This window comes from Salarias fasciatus, chromosome 6 (assembly GCF_902148845.1).
Source record: "Salarias fasciatus chromosome 6, fSalaFa1.1, whole genome shotgun sequence".
Classification (NCBI taxonomy): Eukaryota; Metazoa; Chordata; class Actinopteri; order Blenniiformes; family Blenniidae; genus Salarias; species Salarias fasciatus.
The window spans coordinates 37950117-37971968 of record NC_043750.1 but is presented as its reverse complement, the minus strand read 5'-3'; the positions used below and the strand labels follow the sequence as shown (position 1 = coordinate 37971968).

Genomic DNA, 21852 nt, shown 5'->3' with positions numbered 1-21852 from the left:
AAATTTTGTTCAAAGTTCAAGTGAAATCTGATCTAATCATCAAGTTGTTTTGTGTTTCTGCTTCAATGCCCACTTAAATTGGAATGACGAGGACGGCAACAGAAGGACTCTTCAATGAGAACATAAAACGCACATTAGTAAAATTCACCACCTTGACAAATTGTCAAAAAAAAAAAAGCAATTTTACCATGGAATTTTTATAGCGACAATTTCCTCCACCACCAACCCAGGCTCTTTCAGTCTTAACCGATATCTTTAACCAACATTGTTAAAATAATTCCAAAGTGTGAAGAAATATATCATGAGTAGTCGTATTGGTCTCCTGAATGCGCGCTCTATTGCAAACAAATCTTTCTCACTGGACGAACTGTTTACCAACGAAAACCTGGACTTCCTGTTCCTCACTGAGACCTGGCAGAGAGACGGGGAGTTCATCCACCTTAAGGAGCTGTGTCCTGCTGGATGCTCAGCTCTCGGTTGGCCCCGCCCCTGTCGCCGTGGAGGTGGTCTTGCTGCTGTGCACCGGGACAGGTACACCTGCAGAACGATGAAAACGATGACTCTTTTGAGTCCCAAATGATCAAAGTTGGCTCCTCTAACCCATTTCACTGTTTCCTGATCTACCGCCCTCCTGGCCCTGCTGGTGTTTTCTTAAATGACTTCAATGACTTTCTATCATCCATCATAAAACTGGATAAAGTTTTGGTCCTCGGAGATTTCAATCTGCACATTGATGATGGTTCATGTAACTCAGCAGCTGAACTCTTATCACTGACTGAATCTTTCAATTTCCAGCAGCATGTGTCTGGCCCCACACACAGCAAAGGTCACACTCTAGACCTGGTGTTCTCACTCGGCCTCCATGTTAGAAGTGTGTGTGTTGAAGATGTCCATCTGAGTGACCACAGTTGTGTGTTTTTTGAACTGATTATTCCACCTGAACCTCAACCTGCCTCTACAAAGGTAGAAAGGAGGATCATCACTGATACTGCAGCTGAGAGAATCTGCGCCCTGTTTGACACGCGTGATCTGATCCACTGCACTGATGTTGATGGCTTTATGTGCCGTTTTAACTCACTCTGTGGCTCCACCATAGACCGAGTGGCTCCAGTAAAATCTAGCAATGTCTCCAGAAAGCAGTCATCTCCCTGGTGAAATGACAACATCCTGAGCCTGAAGAGACTGTGTCGGAAAACTGAGCGCCTCTGGAAATCTACAAAGCTTGAGGTCCAAAGACTACACCTCAGGGACTTAATGTCCTCCTTAAATGAGACCATTAAGGAGGCAAGATCCAAATACTTTGCTGCTTTAATAACATCAAATAAGAAAAATCCCAAAGTGTTGTTTGACACCATAAGCTCCATCGTGTCCCCTGCTTCCCTGGCTGCTCCTGTGCACTGTAAGGCTGACAGTAATGACTTCCCAACCTTTTGTGTTGATAAAATCAGAAACATAAAAGATAAAATCCCAGCACCTTCCCTGTGCAGTCCAGGTCGTGTCGAACCGCCTTTACATGTTTGGTCCTCTTTTACCCCCGTATGCCTTGAAGACGTCACAGCACTGACGGGGAAGACGAAACCGTCCTCCAGTCCTGTAGATGTTTTACCATCTAAGCTCACTGTGAGTGCTTTTGACACAGTGGGACCATGGGTGACCAACATGTTCAACTTGTCACTCGCTTCTGGTGTCTTTCCTTCCTCCTTCAAGCATGCAGTCGTAGAGCCAAAACTTAAGAAACCAAACTTTGACCATCACGAACTTAAAAACTACAGGCCGATATCTAAACTCCCCTATTTGTCCAAATTGTTAGAAAAGCTGGTGGCAAAACAGCTCACATCTTTTTCACAAGAATATGACATCTATGACACTTCAGTCAGGCTTTCGCAAACAACACTCTACAGAGACTGCCCTGCTGAAAGTGTCTAGCGACATCCTGATGTCTGCCGACTCAGGGAGGTGCACAGTGCTGGTCCTAGTGGACCTGTCCTCAGCCTTTGACACAATTGACCATCAGACCCTGATAAACAGGCTGCAGGACCTGATTGGCCTGTCAGGTCCAGTGCTCAAATGGTTCTCCTCATATCTGACAGGTAGGAGCTTCAGTGTGTCAGCCAACAACATCATGTCTGAGCCAGCCAGCCTGCAGTATGTCGTGCCTCAGGGCTCTGTTCTGGGACCCCTCCTGTTCCTCCTGTATTTGCTACCCCTGGGTCAGATAATCCAGCAGTTCAGCGATGTCTCGTACCACCTATTTGCAGATGACCTGCAGCTGTACTGCTCCTTCAAGCCCTCTGAAGCCCACAAACTGAGCTCCCTAATAAACTGCCTATCATTAACCAAGCAGTGGCTCAGAGACAACAGCCTCCAACTAAACTCAGAAAAAACCGAGACCCTCATTATTGCCCCAGACAGAGCCATCCCCACTATTAAGCAGCACCTTGGTGATCTGAGCCCCTCAACCAATACCGAATTGAGGAACCTTGGGGTGATCTTTGACAGCGCCATGTCACTAGACCACCACTCCAGGCAGCTGGTAAGAACCTGTTTCTTCCAGCTTCGCAACATCGCTAAGCTCAGACCCATGGTGTCTAAAAATGAGCTTGAAATGATCATTCATGCCTTTATATCCTCGTGGCTTGACTATTGTAAAGGCCTATTCACTTGCCTTAACAAGAAGGAGCTGGCCCGCCTCCAGTATGTTCAAAAATCTGCTGCGAGGCTGCTGACCAGCACCAACAGGAGGTCCCACATCACACCCGTGTTAAAATCCCTCCACTGGCTCCCTGTTGCATTCAGTATCCATCTTGGTGCTGACTTTCCCAGCTATACATGGCCAGGCTCCCATGTACATCAAAAACCTCATCACACCCTACAGCTCGGCCCGAAGCCTGAGGTCCTCTGACCAGAACCTTCTGAGAGTCCCCCGGACTCACTTTAAAACTAGGGGTGACCGCTCTTTTACATCCACTGCTCCGCGCCTCTGGAATGAGCTTCCTCCAGATCTGTGCTCCCTGGACTCGGTGGATGCCTTCAAAAAACTCCTAAAGACATACTTGTTTCAGAAGGCATTCTAGACTCCAGTCAGTATTGTCTTGGTAGTAACTTGTTCTTTTTATATGACTGTTCTCATGTACTGTGAATCGTCTCTTTTGTGATTTTTATACTGTGAAGCACTTTGTGACACATTGTCTGTGAAAAGCGCTATACAAATAAATTTTACTTACTTACTTACTTATGAAGTTATGTCAGTTTTCAATGAGTACATCTTAAGTCCGCCACATGTCAGAAAACATGACAGACATTACAGAAAAATCACATCTTCAAAACAAACGTGCAGGTCAGCGACAGAAAACAATGTGCTAAAGCTAAATAACAGTTGAACAGGTCTCACAGGTGAATTCAATTGTCATGAGGAAATACACCAGGCCACAAAAATAACTAAAAATGTTCAGCTGAGATAAAGTCAGTCCAATGTCAAACACATGGGGAAATGTCTGAAATGAAGCTCCTCTGGCGCTCAATGCCCTTCTGGTTTGGTTCGGTCAGATATACTTCCAGTGGAAAATATACATTTTTCTTGTTTACATCCTCACACATAACTCAGAGCCGCTGAAAACACAGCTTAGACAAACAGCTTTTTCCATCTAAGGAGTAAATGTGTGAAATTCTCGACCTGCAGATCTAAAAACTGTGTCCTGATTTATATCATTTCACCTTCTGAAGAGAACTCAGACATTCCACCATAATTTATTTGATGCTTCTTTTCATATGCCCATAATAAAACTCTTGTGTTGTTCTGTGTGACCTTTTTTTTCCCTTCAGGCTTTTGTGCCTTGATCGTTTCATAAAGAAAAGGTCAAGTTCAAACTCTGTTTGCCTTGAGAGGAAAGATCTCATCTGAAGAGGCTGAGCCAAGTTTTAAAGCACCCATCAACCACCTTTTCACAATGTGTTAATGAAAGCACCACACACACGCACACACACACACACACACACACACACACACACACACACACACACGCCCACACACACACACACACACACACACACACACACACACACACACGCTCAGTCTTGTATTTCTATCCTTGTGGGGACCGTCCATTGACTCCCATTCATGTCTAGCCCCTAACCCTGACCCTTACCCTAACCCTAACCCACACCACAACAAAGCCTAACCCTAAAGAAATGTTTTTGCACTTTTACTTTTTTCAGTAACAACAACATGGTCAAGAAAACACTGTTTCTCCTACTTAGGACCGGAAAAAGGTCCCCACAAGGCACGTCGTTCCACGTTTTGCTATCCTTGTGGGGACATTTGGCCCCAACAAGGATAGAAATACGAGAACACACACACACACACACACACACACACACACACACACACACACACACACACACACACACACACACACATACTTTCTGTGCTGCTGAAAGAGGTAACACAGGTGACTCGACTTATTGCTTCGGTCCCTGGCAGTGCATTCAGGAAGCGGATGCATCATCAGGTCCGTCCCTGAACTTACAATCAGGGCCAGAAAGCCACCCTGTAATTTCTCGGTGACGAACAGCCTGGACGGCCCGATTAAAGATGCATGTGAGGCCGACCTTGCGGAGAATGTGTGTTTCAGCCTTTCCATCCAGATAAGCTTCAGTTCACTGCAGCAATAACAGATGTGAGGCAGAAAATTGAGTCTTTCTATATGCGTGGACAGGTCCCCAGAGTGCTTTTCAATCCCTCCTGCCACAGAGCTCCTGAAATTTTATGTCACAGGAATTAAACTATGACTCTTGGAAGTGATGGCAAAACAGAAGAGAAAGATCAGATGGAGTGATTTATGTTCAGACCATTTACTGTGTAATTTTAATATGTTCTAGTGGTGGAGCTTGATATTGAAGGTAAACATGAAGGCAGATCAGCCTTTGTCCTGATTGTTATCTGTGAAAGCGGCAAATGTTATCCCAATGATGTTTTATTGCTACATAATAATTATAATGAAATGAAATAGAGCAGAGGGTGGCTGATGTTTCTCTCTTTGAGTTATTGGTTTCACAGGCTATTGGAGGTCAGATGTTAAAGTGGAGTGCCTCAGGGTTCTGTTCTTGGTCCACTTCTTTTTATCTTACATTATTAGACAGAGATGATTATATGTGCTGGGGCAGATTTTCACATGCTGGCTGAGGATTCAGTGATACATGTTTTTGTGACTGTGACAATCTATAAAGTCTCCCCTCCCTGGAGTGCAGCTTGGTGTATTTCTGCTTTCCCTGATTAAAGTAAACCTAAATACATCATACATTGATGTAAGTCTGGACAGAATTATGTCAAATAGATACAGAGCAGAGCTGCTCGGTGACATGACAGTTCGGCCCCGCTCATACAACAACACTTTAAGTGAAAATTCCTCATTTCATGGAAATAGTTCAAGTTTTCACAGCAATATTTTAAAAACAAAGTCTGTTTACACGGTAGAAAAGCTGAAATCGACAATTGCTGTGTTTTCTCCTGAAATCCGTGCAGTGTAGACAAACATTAAGGATATATTACAACTAATGTTCCTTCTTGTACTATTTTGTAGTTTTAAATTATAAATCCTGCAGCATTACTCAGAGGAAGGAAGTACATGAAATGTGTTTAGCTGGGAAGATTTCGCTTCAAAATGTTTTGGTACTCTCACATGAGGTTACAGATTTTTCTTTATTCAAATGCCTGAAAGTCTGTTTACTTGAGTGATTTCCTGAGGGGTCCGAACCCGCCACCTTCACAATGTTTTTGTCTCACACACACACACACACACACACACACACACACACACACACACACACACACACACACACACATACGGGTTTATAAGGGCTAGACGGACAGTTTCGCCAAACCCGCCCGGTGGTGGTTTAGGCCGGCTACCCTTTCCCAAGGTGCTACAGCAACGGGAGGTGAATTAAAATGCTGTAAAAAATCTGAAAAAAATTTAGGTCACTTTAGGTTTCAGGTACGAGCTACGTAACTCTATACACACCTACCTAAAATTATGGTGGTTTGTGAAGACATTTCTCTTCTTGACAAATATGTGACTTATAAGAACCAAAATAAAGCACTATGGGGACTTTAAAGGGACAATGATGTCAGTACCTCATTAGCATAAATACACACCCACCTTATACACCAGACCTGACTGCACACAACATTAATGGAACAGTCGGTTTATTATCCGAAAAAAGTAAAATTGCACTTAAAGATCTGTCTACACAACTTAAAACATACAACAGCTAAAATCAAAGAAAAGTACGAAAAAGTGTGCAGACATAAATAAAAGCAAGTGCACTCAACTCGCTGTTACGAAACATATTAAGGCAACAGAAAAATTACAACACAAGAGAATAACTGCAAATGAACTTAAAGCTTATGCTTCTGTGGCTGCCTCTTTGCAGCTGTTCCTCGATTTCTCACAAAGTCTCTGATATTTTGCACTGTTCTCTGGGCTAACACAGGGTCTTCTACCAGCTTGCAGTGACTGCATTCATTTTTGGTGGCCAATTTTCCTTTAGATATGTGATCTCTGAAATGTCGCATTACTGCAGCAACTTCAGCCTTAGACCACGTTCTCTTTGTTATTCTTCTGGAATCCCGTTGTTGAGCAGCATCGTTTCCTGGAAGACATAAAAAGTAGAAAACACCGTCACAAAAAGAAACCAAATGTGACTTTTTATGTGACAAATGACATTTTATCTGTGGACACTGAACATTCTTAAAAGCAGTTAATTATCCACTATTTTAGTTATGTTTTTTTCCTTGCCTCATGGTTACATGGTTTCTAAAAAAAAATAAAATGAATCTTATGCATCTTGGAGACAAAAAGCAATTGTGCTTTTTGGTTCTGACATATTAAAGGTCTTCTGGAAATATGATAAAATCTGCTGGGTCAAAAATATACACAGCAACTTGACCTATCAGTTTTGAAGATGTAAAAACGTGTGAAACAAAATGTTTTTAGTTGCATGCCTTCTGAACTTCTTGTGAGAGATTATGATTATCATGAAATAAGAGGTAGCCCTGCAAAGAGAAACTCTCGAGAAGCTGAATCTTAAGGCTCGACTGAAATATGCTGCTGATCACATGGAGAAACAAATGGCTTCTGAAAGAAAATTCTGTCGTCAGATGAAAGAAAAATTGTGCTGTTTGGCTACAACGACCCTAAATATGAAGGAAAAAAGGTGAAGCCTTTAAACCTAAGAACACTAAACCTATCGTCAACCATGATGATGGTTGTATTATTGCCCTAGGGCTGTTTTGCTGCCAGTGGAACTGGTGTTTTACAGTAAATGGAATCATGTAAAAGGGTTAATTCAATATTATCCAGGAAAACCTAAAATTATTAGCCAAAAAGTTGATCTTGGACACAGTTGTATGTTTCAACAAGACAATGATCGCTTCTCAATACGCGTACTTCTCTGTAGTTGTGTACTCTCAGACTCATGAAATGTCATCAGTTGGAGACCAAGTACTGTTCCAATTCAAAGTACGCATCAAACCAAGTATGCATGAAATACCCGATGTGGACTAACTCCGCCCACTTTACCAAGTCTGCATCGGACCAGACTTGTGTAGACTTGAGAAGTGAAATTACCCAGAATGCATTTTGCAAGACATGACGGAGGAGTGAACACAGCGGTGAGTAAAAAAATTCTGAAATATTAGCGTTATTGTTTAACAGAACATAGTTTTAACGGTGTTTTAGGCGAGAATGTAGCTGTTTAGAATGTTGATATGGGGTCAGTCTCTCCACATCAAGCTCACTAAAAAATTTGTTCCGACAATTTCGGACATCTGGGGACCAAACGGCGGACCGAGGTGACCCGGGGGTCTGAGGCCATCCGGCGCTCAGCTGCTTCATGACGGCTGCAGCTGGCTATCACTCTCCGCCATGGCTACACAGGAGATATGGATCGTTTTGTGTGAATCCAACGGTGTCTTCGTCCAGTTTAATCTGTTTCAGAGTAAATCTGCTCAGCTGAAGGAAAAGTTCATGTTTATAGCTGTTTAAGTGAACTTGAATGTTTAAATGGGAGGTGAATGTTAACATTGACCATAAAGTTCAGTCTCAGTGGTTTAAATGTGTTCTACTGGTTATACTGGCAAATGTTGTGCATTCAAACTAAAACTATGAACTATTTCAATCAAGGGATTACTGAGGAAACAGAACCTGATCCAGAGGTGATCTGCATCCAGATGTGGATGGAGAGGTTTGTTTTTCAATGCTTGAATTAATGCACGCATGAATAACATATTGAGTTGGTAGTGTGTGATTCTTTTTGTCCTCAGAGTCTTCAGGGTTGGATGTGACGCCAAACAAGCCAGGAATAAAATAGGCATAATTTGAAGGCTTAATCCAAGGTATCTGACTTGTTTTTTTTTTTTTTTTTACTTTGAATGACACCACAGATGCTTCCTGTGACTGATACATTATGATCTGATCATGGTCAGAATGCACTGTGTACATGTTTATGTGTCTGATCATTGAGATAGAGCTTTCTTTGTGACAGGTTGTCAGTCTGGTGTCATAAAGGCTCCTGGTGCTGCAGGGATGAGTCTCCACCTCCACCCAGCAGAAACCCAGCTGGTGGAGACAGGACCAGCTGGTTCATGGGGGATCTGAGCAGGACCAGGCCTCATCGCATCCCAGGTTGTTAATATAGACATCAGTAAACCTCCCTTTGGCATCACTAACATTCTGCAGTATGATGGAGGGGAAAACTCTCTGTTTAGGTAACAGATGTTTCTGTGGCTATGCAGGAGGAAGAATTTTGATCTGGCTCCATCAACAACTCCAGAAGGATGGAGAAATGCCCGATGGCCAGGAGAGCAAAGCTCCAGGTTCCTCCACCTGCTCCTGTCTGGAAGTGGATCACTCTGTGATGATGTTCATCAGCTCATCCACAACACTGAGGAAGGTCCAGAACTCTGCCGGAACCAGACCGAAGCTCCTCACTCCAACCAGGGGCTTTTTCCTGGAGCAGAATCTGTAACAATATAACAGTGTTCTCCCTGGACAACACTGAAGATTGGAGTCACATGACCTCCAGGATCGACATCTTATCATTGACCTGTTCATATAGTTGTTGTTGTTCCTGGTAAATAAAAGAAAGAACTGTAGAATTTTTTTTAAAACGTGTCATTTTTTTAACCTTCCTGATGTTTCTAACTTATTTTCGCTTTTGCTCTTGAAGGTTCTGTTGAAGTTTGTTAAAGTTTCCTTAAACTCCTTACTTTCTTTGTTAGACATCTGTTTATGATTAATATCTCTCTTTGCTTAGTGGAACACATTGATGTATTTACTGAAGAGAGAACTGAATGGTGCTGATGATGTGTGTAGCTAATGTATATTAGACTCATGTAAATCAGTCATCATGAAGACCGGAGCAGACGGATGACAAAAGGCGCACAGGTATGACAGGCAGTAAAACATACAGTGAAAAATTTGTATTTGTAGAAATATCTGATCACCTGCTTTTCTTCTGAGCTCAGCTCCAAGTAGTTAAACAGTAATTGAAAGGCTGTATAGGAGGGCAGGCAGGCTAGAAGTAAATGTAACACTGTATTATATGCAGCATTTATGTGACAGAATAGTTAGCAATTTTGCCACATTTTTCTACAATCTAGTTCATCCTGTATTGTCATTTTAATGTTTTTACAATGTTTAATGCTGCGATTTGCTATATTAACTTGTTCCACACCAGCTACTCTCTTCAATAATACTTCCTGATCACTGGCCACGCTATAAACACTCATCTTATGTTGCGTTTTATTAATATTCTAATGCATGAATGATATGAAAACTAAGAGATATTGGCATTGTGAACACACAATGATGTCATCAAGTATGCTGTACATTAATCCACTGTGTTCTAGCCTCGTCACAAGTCTGTACTTCGAGTACAGACTTGCGACGGACTTGTATGCCTAAGTATGCGCCCCAGATGAGCCTGAGACGAGCGGCCTCATTGGGGTGGGTGGTGGGTGGGGGGGTGTTGCTGTGCGGTGCTCGCACGTAGCATCGGAGCACCGCACCATGCGCCAACTACTCTTCCACATGCCCCCCCCACCACCTGTAAAGTGTGCCCAAGGCGGCCGCCGAGTTCACCTATGCCCAGAGCCAGCCCTGAGTACGACGAACAAGTGTGTTCTCGCTAAGTACATGGGTACGCACTCATACTAAGAATTGAAAAACGGCAAACGATTCCAAACACACATCAAAAGCAGTAAAGAAATGGTTCAGTCAGGTTAAAATTAGGATAAGAGACCCGTTTCCCCTAAGCCCTGACTTAAATCTAATCAAATTAATTTATGTGAAAAAATTGAACATTTTGTTCAAAAGTACCAATTATGTCATGAGGAGTAGTGAAAGATACAACCAGAAGTTTGTAGACAGCTACCAAAATTGCCTAGTTGAGATGAAATTGCATTATTGTATTTTGTGATTGAAGGTGTTTTAATGATTTCATCATAGAATATTTTTAGTGATGGGAGTTATTGGAAACTCAAGACTTTATTGATCTGCATGGTCTTTAGTGCATGTACGCTTATGATCACAACTGTAACTATGTGGTGAGGTAACTTACCAAAACCTTCAGTGTCACGAGCCTCCTCTGCTAATGCAGAAACAGATGCAGCATCCACAGGCTTGATATTTCCACAGTGTGATGTGAATGTTGTGCCGTTGTCATCTGACTCCCTCTGACTATCCTCGGCCTCAGCATCACTTAACGCAATTTCACCTAGAAATAAGTATTAGTAAAATTCAGATGCATTACTCCACATTAAATACAGACATTTATTTGGAATACTAATTTCTGTACAAACCTTCAAGTGCAATCTCATCCAGGGATTTCCCTTGCAGACCAGAAAGACATCCTTTTTGCATTGACAGAAGCAGTTTGGAAACCTTGGCCAGCTGTGTGGTGGGAACTGCGAATCTGTAGAAATCTCTGTGAACTTGGATATCATCAAGGGTAACATCAGACTGTTGATCCTGAAATGATGAGAAATGTATTTATTATATGCGCAAAAGGACACTGTAGACAGTGTAAAGGTTCAAGAGACATTAAAGGGGCGGTATCATTCAAAATTCACCTTTTGTATGTTTCAGCCTTGATATATAGTTATGTACTCATCAAAAACATCCACAAAGCGGGTTTTTCCTTCGTGCCTGTGTTTGAGCTTTCCTTATTTTTCTCCTGCTTAGAGAGGCAGCCCCTCTCATACCCGTGAAAACGGTCCGTCTTTTCTAGTGATGTCAAATTCCCACCAGAGGAAGGACCCTCTAAACACTACAGTCCTTCCAAGTCACATTTGGGTGGCTCATGGCTTAATACACTCACACACACTTCAATGTTACAAAGACCTACAATCTCTTAGGCCTCAATCACACATACGCGGCTGTGCGGGCGCGGATCTGTCCGGGTTTGCACGGTGTCAGCGGGGAAAAGTCAGAACTGCATGCAGACAGATCGGTCGGTTCACACTGCACGCGCGGAGAACCCGTTCATGGCCCGTTCAAATCCGGCGGTTTCTAAATAGAAATCAAGTCTATATTTCTGCGCGGGTTGTGCGCGGTGTCCCATTGAAACCAATGGCATAAACACACATCTCGTGTCAGCTGGGCTTTCTATGCATGTATTGAGCTCATGTTTGCTCACAAACTGGTCTACACCAGAGGCTTTTACCAGTGTTCTGCTCCGTCTATTTTTCCACGCAGCTTGGAGCGGGTCCCAATGAAAACAATGAAGACAGGGCCGAGTTGTCATATATGCAGATATATGTTCCGTTTGAATTTACTATTCGGCGCAGTTGAGAGGAGCGTGCGTGTGTAGATACATATATCTAGAGATCTATATCTATAAGTCTATGCCGGAGCTACGGAAGCCGCATTGTGTTGTGTGTTTTTGACTCCCGATGCTGATGCACGTTTCTGGATGCCTGCTCTTGGGAATAAACATCCTTTCGCTCCCGAAACGCCTCTGGAATTACTTCAAACATGTTACACTAGTAGCCCATTGCCGCCGACAACCCGCTCACGCAGACCGCGCTGGTGAGAAAGGGACGCCTGAGTACGCCGCTCCAGCGCCTGCGCGGTCTACGCGTCCGCCCCGCGCCCGCGCAGTGACCGCGTATGTGTGATTGAGGCCTTATGCTTCTGGTGGGGTCGTCCTTCCTTTCCACTATCCATGTAAGTGCAGTGCACTCACACTGCACCGGCATTGATTGGCACCCTGGGTTTAACCTACCTGTCCAAACACAGGGAGGACATCCAACACTGGACTTGTCTGATTCAGGCCACTCACAGTCCTCTCAATCTGGCTTTTCTCACTTGTCACCTGTAGCAGATAGTGCATGGAACAGCAATACATTAAAAATACAGAGAATCTTAACAGTCAGGAGGATGTCTGAAGTTTGGACCAAGAAACATTCTGCTGTTAATACAAAGTAATGGTGGCAAAACATTGTTGTGAACCTCTCTGGAGAGTTTGGCAAGATGTAAAGTCCAAGATAACAATCTTTCTTCCATTAAGACACACCTGTTCAACAACTTCTTTTGATGATGAGGAATTTGTTGTCTCGGGACTTTCCTGAGGCATTTCCTCATCGAGATCCTGTAAAAAAGGACATAACAATATTATAATTCATTTCAAGAAAATGTTCTCTGTGTAAGATGATGAGAAGGTCATCATGGCTGTGATTCTGAATGTTTGGTAGAGGGAAATACATTATAGAAGTGATTTCTATCGACTGACTGTAGTCTGCAGACCACTAAACTACAATATTGTAGGGTAATCGTAAGTGAAGAATTTGATATTTGATTCTTTCTTTATATCTAACAATCATTTTGGTAGAATGGTCCCATTCTATCTGAAAGAGGTGGCTGGCAGCTTGTTGCAAGGAGAAGCTGCGCCTTTATCGTTGATGAATTTGCACCGATTCATTCTAAGCAGCATCTTTCAATAATAATAATAATAATAATAATAATAATAATGACTGGTGTCTGGGTCCACAGCCTGGCAAGTGTCTAACCACACTGACCGTAAACATTTAACTTGCATACAGATCAAATGCAGGTTGTCCAAGCCGAAGTGATTCCATTACCATCCCCCCACCAGAGGAAGGAACCTCTAAACACTACAGTCCGCCTAAGTCATAATTGGGCGGTTCACAGTGTAATATGCACACACACACACTCAGAAGCTATACTGACTCACACTTTGAAAAGCATCCATTGAGATTGTCCTCACATACCACTGTCCGCATAATCCACACTACATGCATGTGAATAAACACACACACTCCAAAAATGACCATGTTAGAAAGCATAATATTGTGCCTCGAGTGATGACATTCAATGGAAAACCAAATGTAATTTACCTTTTCAACTCTGGTGGCTCGGTCAAGCACTGGCCTCGTCTGGCTCACGGCGCTCATAATCATTTCAGTCTGACTTCTGTCACTGGTCATCTATAGCAGACAATGCATGAAAGAGACGCACAATAAGAAGAAAATGCTCCTGTGAGCCACTCTGGACAGTTTGTAAAATTCAAAGTACAAGAGAAATCTGTCTTCCACTGACACATGGAAATACCTGTTCAACGGTTCCATTTGCTGATTTGGAATTTGTGGTCTTGGGAATTTCTTGATTTGTTTTCTCGTCAAGAGCCTGCAAAAGTTACAAACAGTTTGACAGCATGATGTTCTCTGTGTGACATTAAGTTAGGTTCATCGTGGCTGTGATTCAGAATTCTTCAAAGGGAGGAAAATGTACTCTACATGTGTTTTTTTGTCAACAGACAATAACCTGCAGATGACTAAACCTATAATGTTCGAAGTTAGTTGTAACTGATGAATCTGATTCTTCTTTATCTCTTATGGTTCATGTCCTAGAATGGTCCCATTCTATCTGAAAGAGGTGGCCAGAAGCTTTTTGCAGGGAGATGCTGCGCCTTTATAGCTGACAAATTTGCACGCATTCATTCTAAATACGATCTTTTCTTGTAACATAATTATGCCTGGTGTCTGGGTCCACATCCTGACATGGATAACAACACTGACCATGAACATAGGGTGCTTTCAGACCTACAGCATTTGGTCCGCTTGAAGCGGACTAGCGTCCCCAATTCCTGCAGGTTCGGTTCGTATGCGCTGGTGTGAAAGCAGACCAGTTAGTTTTGGTCCGGGACAAAGAACCGCACCGAGACCTCCTCGAGGAGGCGGTCTCGGTGCGGTCTCGGCGCGATCCGCTGCTGGTGTGAACGTTGACCAGCCTCGGTCCTGTCCGCTCTGTTGTGGAGAAGGCTTTTTGGTCAGCGGAGGCTTCCGTAGCAAGCCGCGCGGCGCATCACGTCACACATGCTGGCCAATCAGGGTTCACTTCCGCCACGCAAAACACACTATTATGTGAACAGCGCCACCAAGGGGCAGGAGGGTCATAGTGGATAGTTCATCTGCAAAAACAAGTGGTGTGAATGTGAACCGAACTAGTTGACAGCTGCAACATTTATGAATAATTTATATCTGAACCGAACCACTCTAGCGGACTGGTAGGTGTGAAAGCACCCTAAAGTAACATACAGATCAAATGCAGGTTGTCCAGGTATTCATACAGACCAAAGTGATTCCATTACCATCCCCCCACCAGAGGAAGGACCCTCTAAACACTACAGTCCGCCTAAGTCATATTTGGGCGGTTCACAGTGTAATATGCACACACACACACTCAGAAGCTATACTGACTCACACTTTGAAAAGCATCCATTGAGATTGTCCTCACATACCACTGTCCGCATAATCCACACTACATGCATGTGAATAAACACACACACTCCAAAAATGACCATGTTAGAAAGCATAATATTGTGCCTCGAGTGATGACATTCAATGGAAAACCAAATGTAATTTACCTTTTCAACTCTGGTGGCTCGGTCAAGCACTGGCCTCGTCTGGCTCACGGCGCTCATAATCATTTCAGTCTGACTTCTGTCACTGGTCATCTATAGCAGACAATGCATGAAAGAGACGCACAATAAGAAGAAAATGCTCCTGTGAGCCACTCTGGACAGTTTGTAAAATTCAAAATACAAGAGACATCTGTCTTCCACTGACACATGGAAATACCTGTTCAACGGTTCCATTTGCTGATTTGGAATTTGTGGTCTTGGGAATTTCTTGATTTGTTTTCTCGTCAAGAGCCTGCAAAAGTTACAGTTTGACAGCATGATGTTCTCTGTGTGACATTAAGTTAGGTTCATCGTGGCTGTGATTCAGAATTCTTCAAAGGGAGGAAAATGTACTCTACATGTGTTTTTTTGTCAACAGACAATAACCTGCAGATGACTAAACCTATAATGTTCGAAGTTAGTTGTAACTGATGAATCTGATTCTTCTTTATCTCTTATGGTTCATGTCCTAGAATGGTCCCATTCTATCTGAAAGAGGTGGCCAGAAGCTTTTTGCAGGGAGATGCTGCGCCTTTATAGCTGACAAATTTGCACGCATTCATTCTAAATACGATCTTTTCTTGTAACATAATTATGCCTGGTGTCTGGGTCCACATCCTGACATGGATAACAACACTGACCATGAACATAGGGTGCTTTCAGACCTACAGCATTTGGTCCGCTTGAAGCGGACTAGCGTCCCCAATTCCTGCAGGTTCGGTTCGTATGCGCTGGTGTGAAAGCAGACCAGTTAGTTTTGGTCCGGGACAAAGAACCGCACCGAGACCTCCTCGAGGAGGCGGTCTCGGTGCGGTCTCGGCGCGATCCGCTGCTGGTGTGAACGTTGACCAGCCTCGGTCCTGTCCGCTCTGTTGTGGAGAAGGCTTTTTGGTCAGCGGAGGCTTCCGTAGCAAGCCGCGCGGCGCATCACGTCACACATGCTGGCCAATCAGGGTTCACTTCCGCCACGCAAAACACACTATTATGTGAACAGCGCCACCAAGGGGCAGGAGGGTCATAGTGGATAGTTCATCTGCAAAAACAAGTGGTGTGAATGTGAACCGAACTAGTTGACAGCTGCAACATTTATGAATAATTTATATCTGAACCGAACCACTCTAGCGGACTGGTAGGTGTGAAAGCACCCTAAAGTAACATACAGATCAAATGCAGGTTGTCCAGGTATTCATACAGACCAAAGTGATTCCATTACCATCCCCCCACCAGAGGAAGGACCCTCTAAACACTACAGTCCGCCTAAGTCATATTTGGGCGGTTCACAGTGTAATATGCACACACACACACTCAGAAGCTATACTGACTCACACTTTGAAAAGCATCCATTGAGATTGTCCTCACATACCACTGTCCGCATAATCCACACTACATGCATGTGAATAAACACACACACTCCAAAAATGACCATGTTAGAAAGCATAATATTGTGCCTCGAGTGATGACATTCAATGGAAAACCAAATGTAATTTACCTTTTCAACTCTGGTGGCTCGGTCAAGCACTGGCCTCGTCTGGCTCACGGCGCTCATAATCATTTCAGTCTGACTTCTGTCACTGGTCATCTATAGCAGACAATGCATGAAAGAGACGCACAATAAGAAGAAAATGCTCCTGTGAGCCACTCTGGACAGTTTGTAAAATTCAAAATACAAGAGACATCTGTCTTCCACTGACACATGGAAATACCTGTTCAACGGTTCCATTTGCTGATTTGGAATTTGTGGTCTTGGGAATTTCTTGATTTGTTTTCTCGTCAAGAGCCTGCAAAAGTTACAGTTTGACAGCATGATGTTCTCTGTGTGACATTAAGTTAGGTTCATCGTGGCTGTGATTCAGAATTCTTCAAAGTGAGGAAAATGTACTCTACATGCGTTTTTTTGTCAACAGACAATAACCTGCAGATGACTAAACCTATAATGTTCGAAGTTAGTTGTAACTGATGAATCTGATTCTTCTTTATCTCTTATGGTTCATGTCCTAGAATGGTCCCATTCTATCTGAAAGAGGTGGCCAGAAGCTTTTTGCAGGGAGATGCTGCGCCTTTATAGCTGACAAATTTGCACGCATTCATTCTAAATACGATCTTTTCTTGTAACATAATTATGCCTGGTGTCTGGGTCCACATCCTGACATGGATAACAACACTGACCATGAACATAAAAGTAACATACAGATCAAATGCAGGTTGTCCAGGTATTCATACAGACCAAAGTGATTCCATTACCATCCCCCCACCAGAGGAAGGAACCTCTAAACACTACAGTCCGCCTAAGTCATAATTGGGCGGTTCACAGTGTAATATGCACACACACACACTCAGAAGCTATACTGACTCACACTTTGAAAAGCATCCATTGAGATTGTCCTCACATACCACTGTCCGCATAATCCACACTACATGCATGTGAATAAACACACACACTCCAAAAATGACCATGTTAGAAAGCATAATATTGTGCCTCGAGTGATGACATTCAATGGAAAACCAAATGTAATTTACCTTTTCAACTCTGGTGGCTCGGTCAAGCACTGGCCTCGTCTGGCTCACAGCGCTCATAATCATTTCAGTCTGACTTCTGTCACTGGTCATCTATAGCAGACAATGCATGAAAGAGACGCACAATAAGAAGAAAATGCTCCTGTGAGCCACTCTGGACAGTTTGTAAAATTCAAAGTACAAGAGAAATAAAGTCAAGAGTAAAGTCAGGCCACACATTCAAGTTTAACTGCAAACATTACCAAGATTCAACATACCTTTGAAGGCATTGATGTATTGGATGTCAAGCCCCACTTTGTCCCTTCCAGCAGTAACGCAAAATTTTGCATCCTCCTTTTGATTTATGCGTCTTCGCCATTGCATTTTAACTCCACTGCATCATAACCCTGAATTGTCAAGGAAAATGACTCAGTCAAGTTATCATGTTTATCTGTAGAGACAAGTATTATCAAAGCACGGAAATCTTTAGCTGTGCAAGCCAGTAACATACTTAAAAGGTACGGATAGAATCCAGTGGCTGGCTTCACTGAGCAGAATTACTATTGTAACAACACCTCATCAGTAGGGTCAAACTAACCTGTCTCACGAGAGTCTGTGCACATTGTATTTATTGTTCCTTCAGAAATCTATGTGTTACCAACGACAATTATTCATTCCACATGCAAAAGGACCAATATTAAGTATAACACTTTTTTTGAGACCAGAGATGGTCAGGTGAGAGTATGCATATGAATTACACTTTAAACAGAGCAAGACAATGTTTGTTGTAATGTAAAGCAGAATTGGACCAGAGACTCAAATTAATTTTGACTCTAAAGGTGCGTTCACACCGGATGCGTTGCAAGCGTCACGGGCGTCGCTTTTACATTCAAAGTCTATGGTGGACGAGCTTCAACACACCTAACGCGTGTCAGACGCTTTTCGAGCGTCGCTTTCCGAGCGTTGGCGACGCGCGTCGCGCGTTGCAGGCGTCAACGCCTGAAGTTGGGAAAATTGAACTTTGGAAGCGTCAACGCACGCGTCATCCAATCACAGACGAGCACTCTGAGCGCTGATGCGGGCCAGAAGCTCGTCAAACTGGGCCCGGGAGAGGCGGAGGTACTGCTGAAAGCTAACCTCATCCTCACGCTGGCCCCGCAATCTGGGTCCGGCCCGGAGAGTGTGGGAAACTCTGCGCTGGCCGGCAGGCCCGCCGCTGGGGTGGCGCGCTGCACCGGGGGGCCCGGGGGTCCGCCGCCAGACCTCCGGGACCTCCGGACGTCGCACCGAGTCGGTCCCGCCGGCCAGCGCAGAGTTTCCCACACCCTCCGGACGTCGCACCGAGTCGGTCCCGGAGGTCCAGCGGCAGACCCCCGGGCCCCTCGGTGCAGCGCGCCACCCCAGCGGCGGGCCCGCTCCGTAGGACCGCTGGGTGAGACCGCGCATCTCGGTCCTGCTGCGGGTCGCCGGGGAGCCGGTCGGAGAAGCGGGGGCGGCCGACGGTGCGATCCGCATCGCCCGCCGCCAAAGCCCGACCGGGTCTGGAGGCTGGGCCGCTGGGTCGGGGGAACAGCCCGCCACGGCGCCGTAGCGGGGGGCCCCCGTGGCGGGTCCAGGGTTCGTGTGTGCTCTGCTTCTCTCCTGCTTCTCTGACACCTCCGTGCTGGAGCCGCTCACTGCGGCTGGCTCACATTTCACCGAATTCGTCCGAAGAAAATCATAAACAGCTGGTATTCAGGCAAACAAACGACACACTCGGGCTCTAAACGACCACTTTGTCGCCTAATTTAAAAAAAAATCTCGATAAAGTTATACATTTGAAGAGTTTAGAGCTAAAGTGAAATCAGCTTTAGCAGGTCGATTTCGGCACCGATTCCGCAATTGTCAACATGAAGACAGGACACAAGCTCCTCCCACTCCCGCCAGTGAGCTGCCGCGCGTCGCGAGCGTTGAAAGCGTCGTGTGTAATTTGAACACGCGTTGAATTCCACACTTCACATGCGTCAACTTTGAGGCGTCAGTGACGCCCGTGACGCTTGCAACGCGTCCGGTGTGAACGCACCTTAAGCTTTAACAAAACATATTGTGCTAACTCACAGCATAAAAAAATCAACCACAATATTAGTTTCTAAAACTCCTTCCAGATGTAGAACATGAAACATTTTCTTCATTCAACCATTAAAGTGATGGCATTTCATCTTTTCAGACAGACTGGTTGCTGGAGAGTGCTGCTGTAAGCATGCAATATTTGTAATATGTATTAACAGACTAAAACTTCATCTATAGCAAAAAATCAAACACGCTCACCACCTTTTAACCTGTTTTTGGATCCTGATTGTCCCTTTCTCAATAATACAATATAGTGTAAGGGTAAACTTTATTATTGAAGTTATTGTTGTTCTATGTAAATACAGAAGCTTTTTTCTCTTTAGAAACACAAATATGGATCCTACTGCTGTCTGATGCTGCAGGTATTAAACTAATAGTAGATTCAAAAAGCTGGAAGAAACACGCTCAGCACCTTTTAACATGTAAGAAAAAACACTTGGATCCCTCAGTGAGGTAAAAAGCAAGGCATACCATGTTGCTACTGAACTGCTTCTGACATCTGATTATTTTCTGTTTCCTAAAAGCAGTTAACTAGTTAATGATAACAACAGAGAATAAAAGAAAACAGTCCCAGCTTGTTTCATCTTTTAAAAAGCTGACGCTAGCTAGCGTTAGCGACGTTGCTAACGCTAGCTAGCGTTAGCGATGTTGCTAACGCTAGCTAGCGTTAGCGACGTTGCTAACGTCAGCTAACGTCTCCACACAGCTCTCTACACATCTTAACCCAGTGTTACTTGAAAGCTACAGACTCTCCAGACCTCAGCTCAGCTTCCATATGTCAATAAAAACAGATAACTACAGCCTGACTACAGCCTGAGCTAACGTTAGCCGAAGCTAACGTTAGCTAACGTTGCGACTAACGTTCTCTACGCAGCTCTCTACACAGCTCTCTCTGCACGTCTTAACACAGTGTTGTTGGTGCTGTTACTTGCAAAATCTTTCTTAAACAAACAGTTGGCCAATTAATAAGTTTCAAAACTTACCTGTGTGTATTTATTCCTCCAGAGATGTGGATATCCATTCGGACTTTCAAGTGGGCATTTAATTTTTAAAGCGAGGACGAACCCAAAGCGTGCGTGGGCGGAGCTTGAATCCGACGCCATGTTGATCGCGCCCACAAGTTCAAACCAGCCAATCACAAAAGAGCCCGCTAAATTTGCACCGTGTGTATCAAAAATGTGTAAGAAGATGCAATTCAGGGACTAACACTAGGGGACGCTGTTCTATACACTGGGATACACTGAAAATCAGGTCAAGTGGTACATAAGGACTTTCAAAGAAAATGAGGATTTTTGTTCTTTAGACACTCACAAATGCAAATACACTCTCCGAATTACAGGGACATCGGCATAGTCCTCATAATCCCCTAAGGTCCATGTAATGTCGGTATGTAGTCAGGTCAAATGTCCGGCCAATCCATATAGACACACACACACACACACACACACACACACACACACACACACACACACACACACACACCTGTCTGCCTGAGTCAGATCTGCTGCTGAATAATAGAGGAGCGGCTTGAGGTCAGACTGCTGAAGTAGCGGGGAAACAGGGGAGAGACTTTCGCTTTAGCAGGCCAGCCATTTTTAATAAGTCAGAGAACAAACTCATGTCTTCCTGAAAGTAGGCCAGAGCACACAACACCATGATCTCACCAGGGACCCACACTTGTAACTTATATCTGGTGGGTGACAACAAAAGCCCGAAGGCTCGTCTAGGGAAAGTTCAAAAGTTGTTAGGTTTGAATATGAAACTCAACCAGCTGCAAAAGTAAGTCATGGGGAGAATTAATGAGCTGCTGACTCTTCTTGTAATTACTCCAGATGATTTAGCCGTGAGCGAAGCAGACCACTCAGAGAAATTAGGCTGAAAGAGGCTGACGTGAAGATGCACCTCACTACTGTTACATCCCATCTCACAAGCTTTATTTATTCAGCAAATAATGAGAGAAGTTTTCTCAGATTCATCCTTCCTCTTACTGAAAATGCATATTTCCACCATGACCAGGTGGAAATGACCAGGGACAGCTGAGAGAATGGTTAACTTCAACATTATTTGTTGACTACACAACAACTGGAAGATGTGTATAACATTTCAAATTTCATGAAGATGTGTCACATATTTGTATTGCATCATTACATCTGTAAAATAAATACAGGAGAAGTACAATTCACCTGGTTAAAAAAGGATTTTACTGCCATCTGGTGATGTTACTGTATCATTACAATCAGCACATCGTCATTCTAGCACTTTAGCTGA

At 43.8% G+C, this 21852-nt stretch overlaps 1 protein-coding gene and 1 long non-coding RNA gene across 3 annotated transcripts; one reads left to right on the top strand and one right to left on the bottom strand.

The window, feature by feature from the left end:
- Positions 1–5981: 5981 nt before the first annotated feature.
- Positions 5982–9167, top strand: LOC115390973 (uncharacterized). Its single transcript, XR_003931716.1, has 3 exons — positions 5982–8395; positions 8545–8684; positions 8795–9167. It is a non-coding gene; the product is annotated as an uncharacterized LOC115390973 (long non-coding RNA).
- LOC115390956 (uncharacterized) lies at positions 6189–20682 on the bottom strand. 2 transcript variants are annotated; one of them, XM_030095017.1, is made up of 14 exons: positions 20568–20682; positions 17754–17882; positions 17500–17589; positions 16686–16760; positions 16472–16561; positions 15161–15235; positions 14947–15036; positions 13632–13706; positions 13418–13507; positions 12577–12651; positions 12286–12375; positions 10862–11030; positions 10621–10776; positions 6189–6651 (listed from the first exon to the last, which is right to left on the bottom strand). In XM_030095017.1, the coding sequence occupies exons 2-14, from the start codon at positions 17823–17825 to the stop codon at positions 6398–6400; spliced, it is 1401 nt and encodes a 466-aa protein (XP_029950877.1). In that variant the 5' UTR covers positions 17826–17882; positions 20568–20682; the 3' UTR covers positions 6189–6397. The 2 variants fall into 2 exon arrangements, with proteins under 2 accessions (XP_029950877.1, XP_029950879.1); XM_030095019.1 differs by lacking the exons at positions 16686–16760; positions 17500–17589.
- Between the last annotated feature and the right edge of the window lie 1170 nt (positions 20683–21852).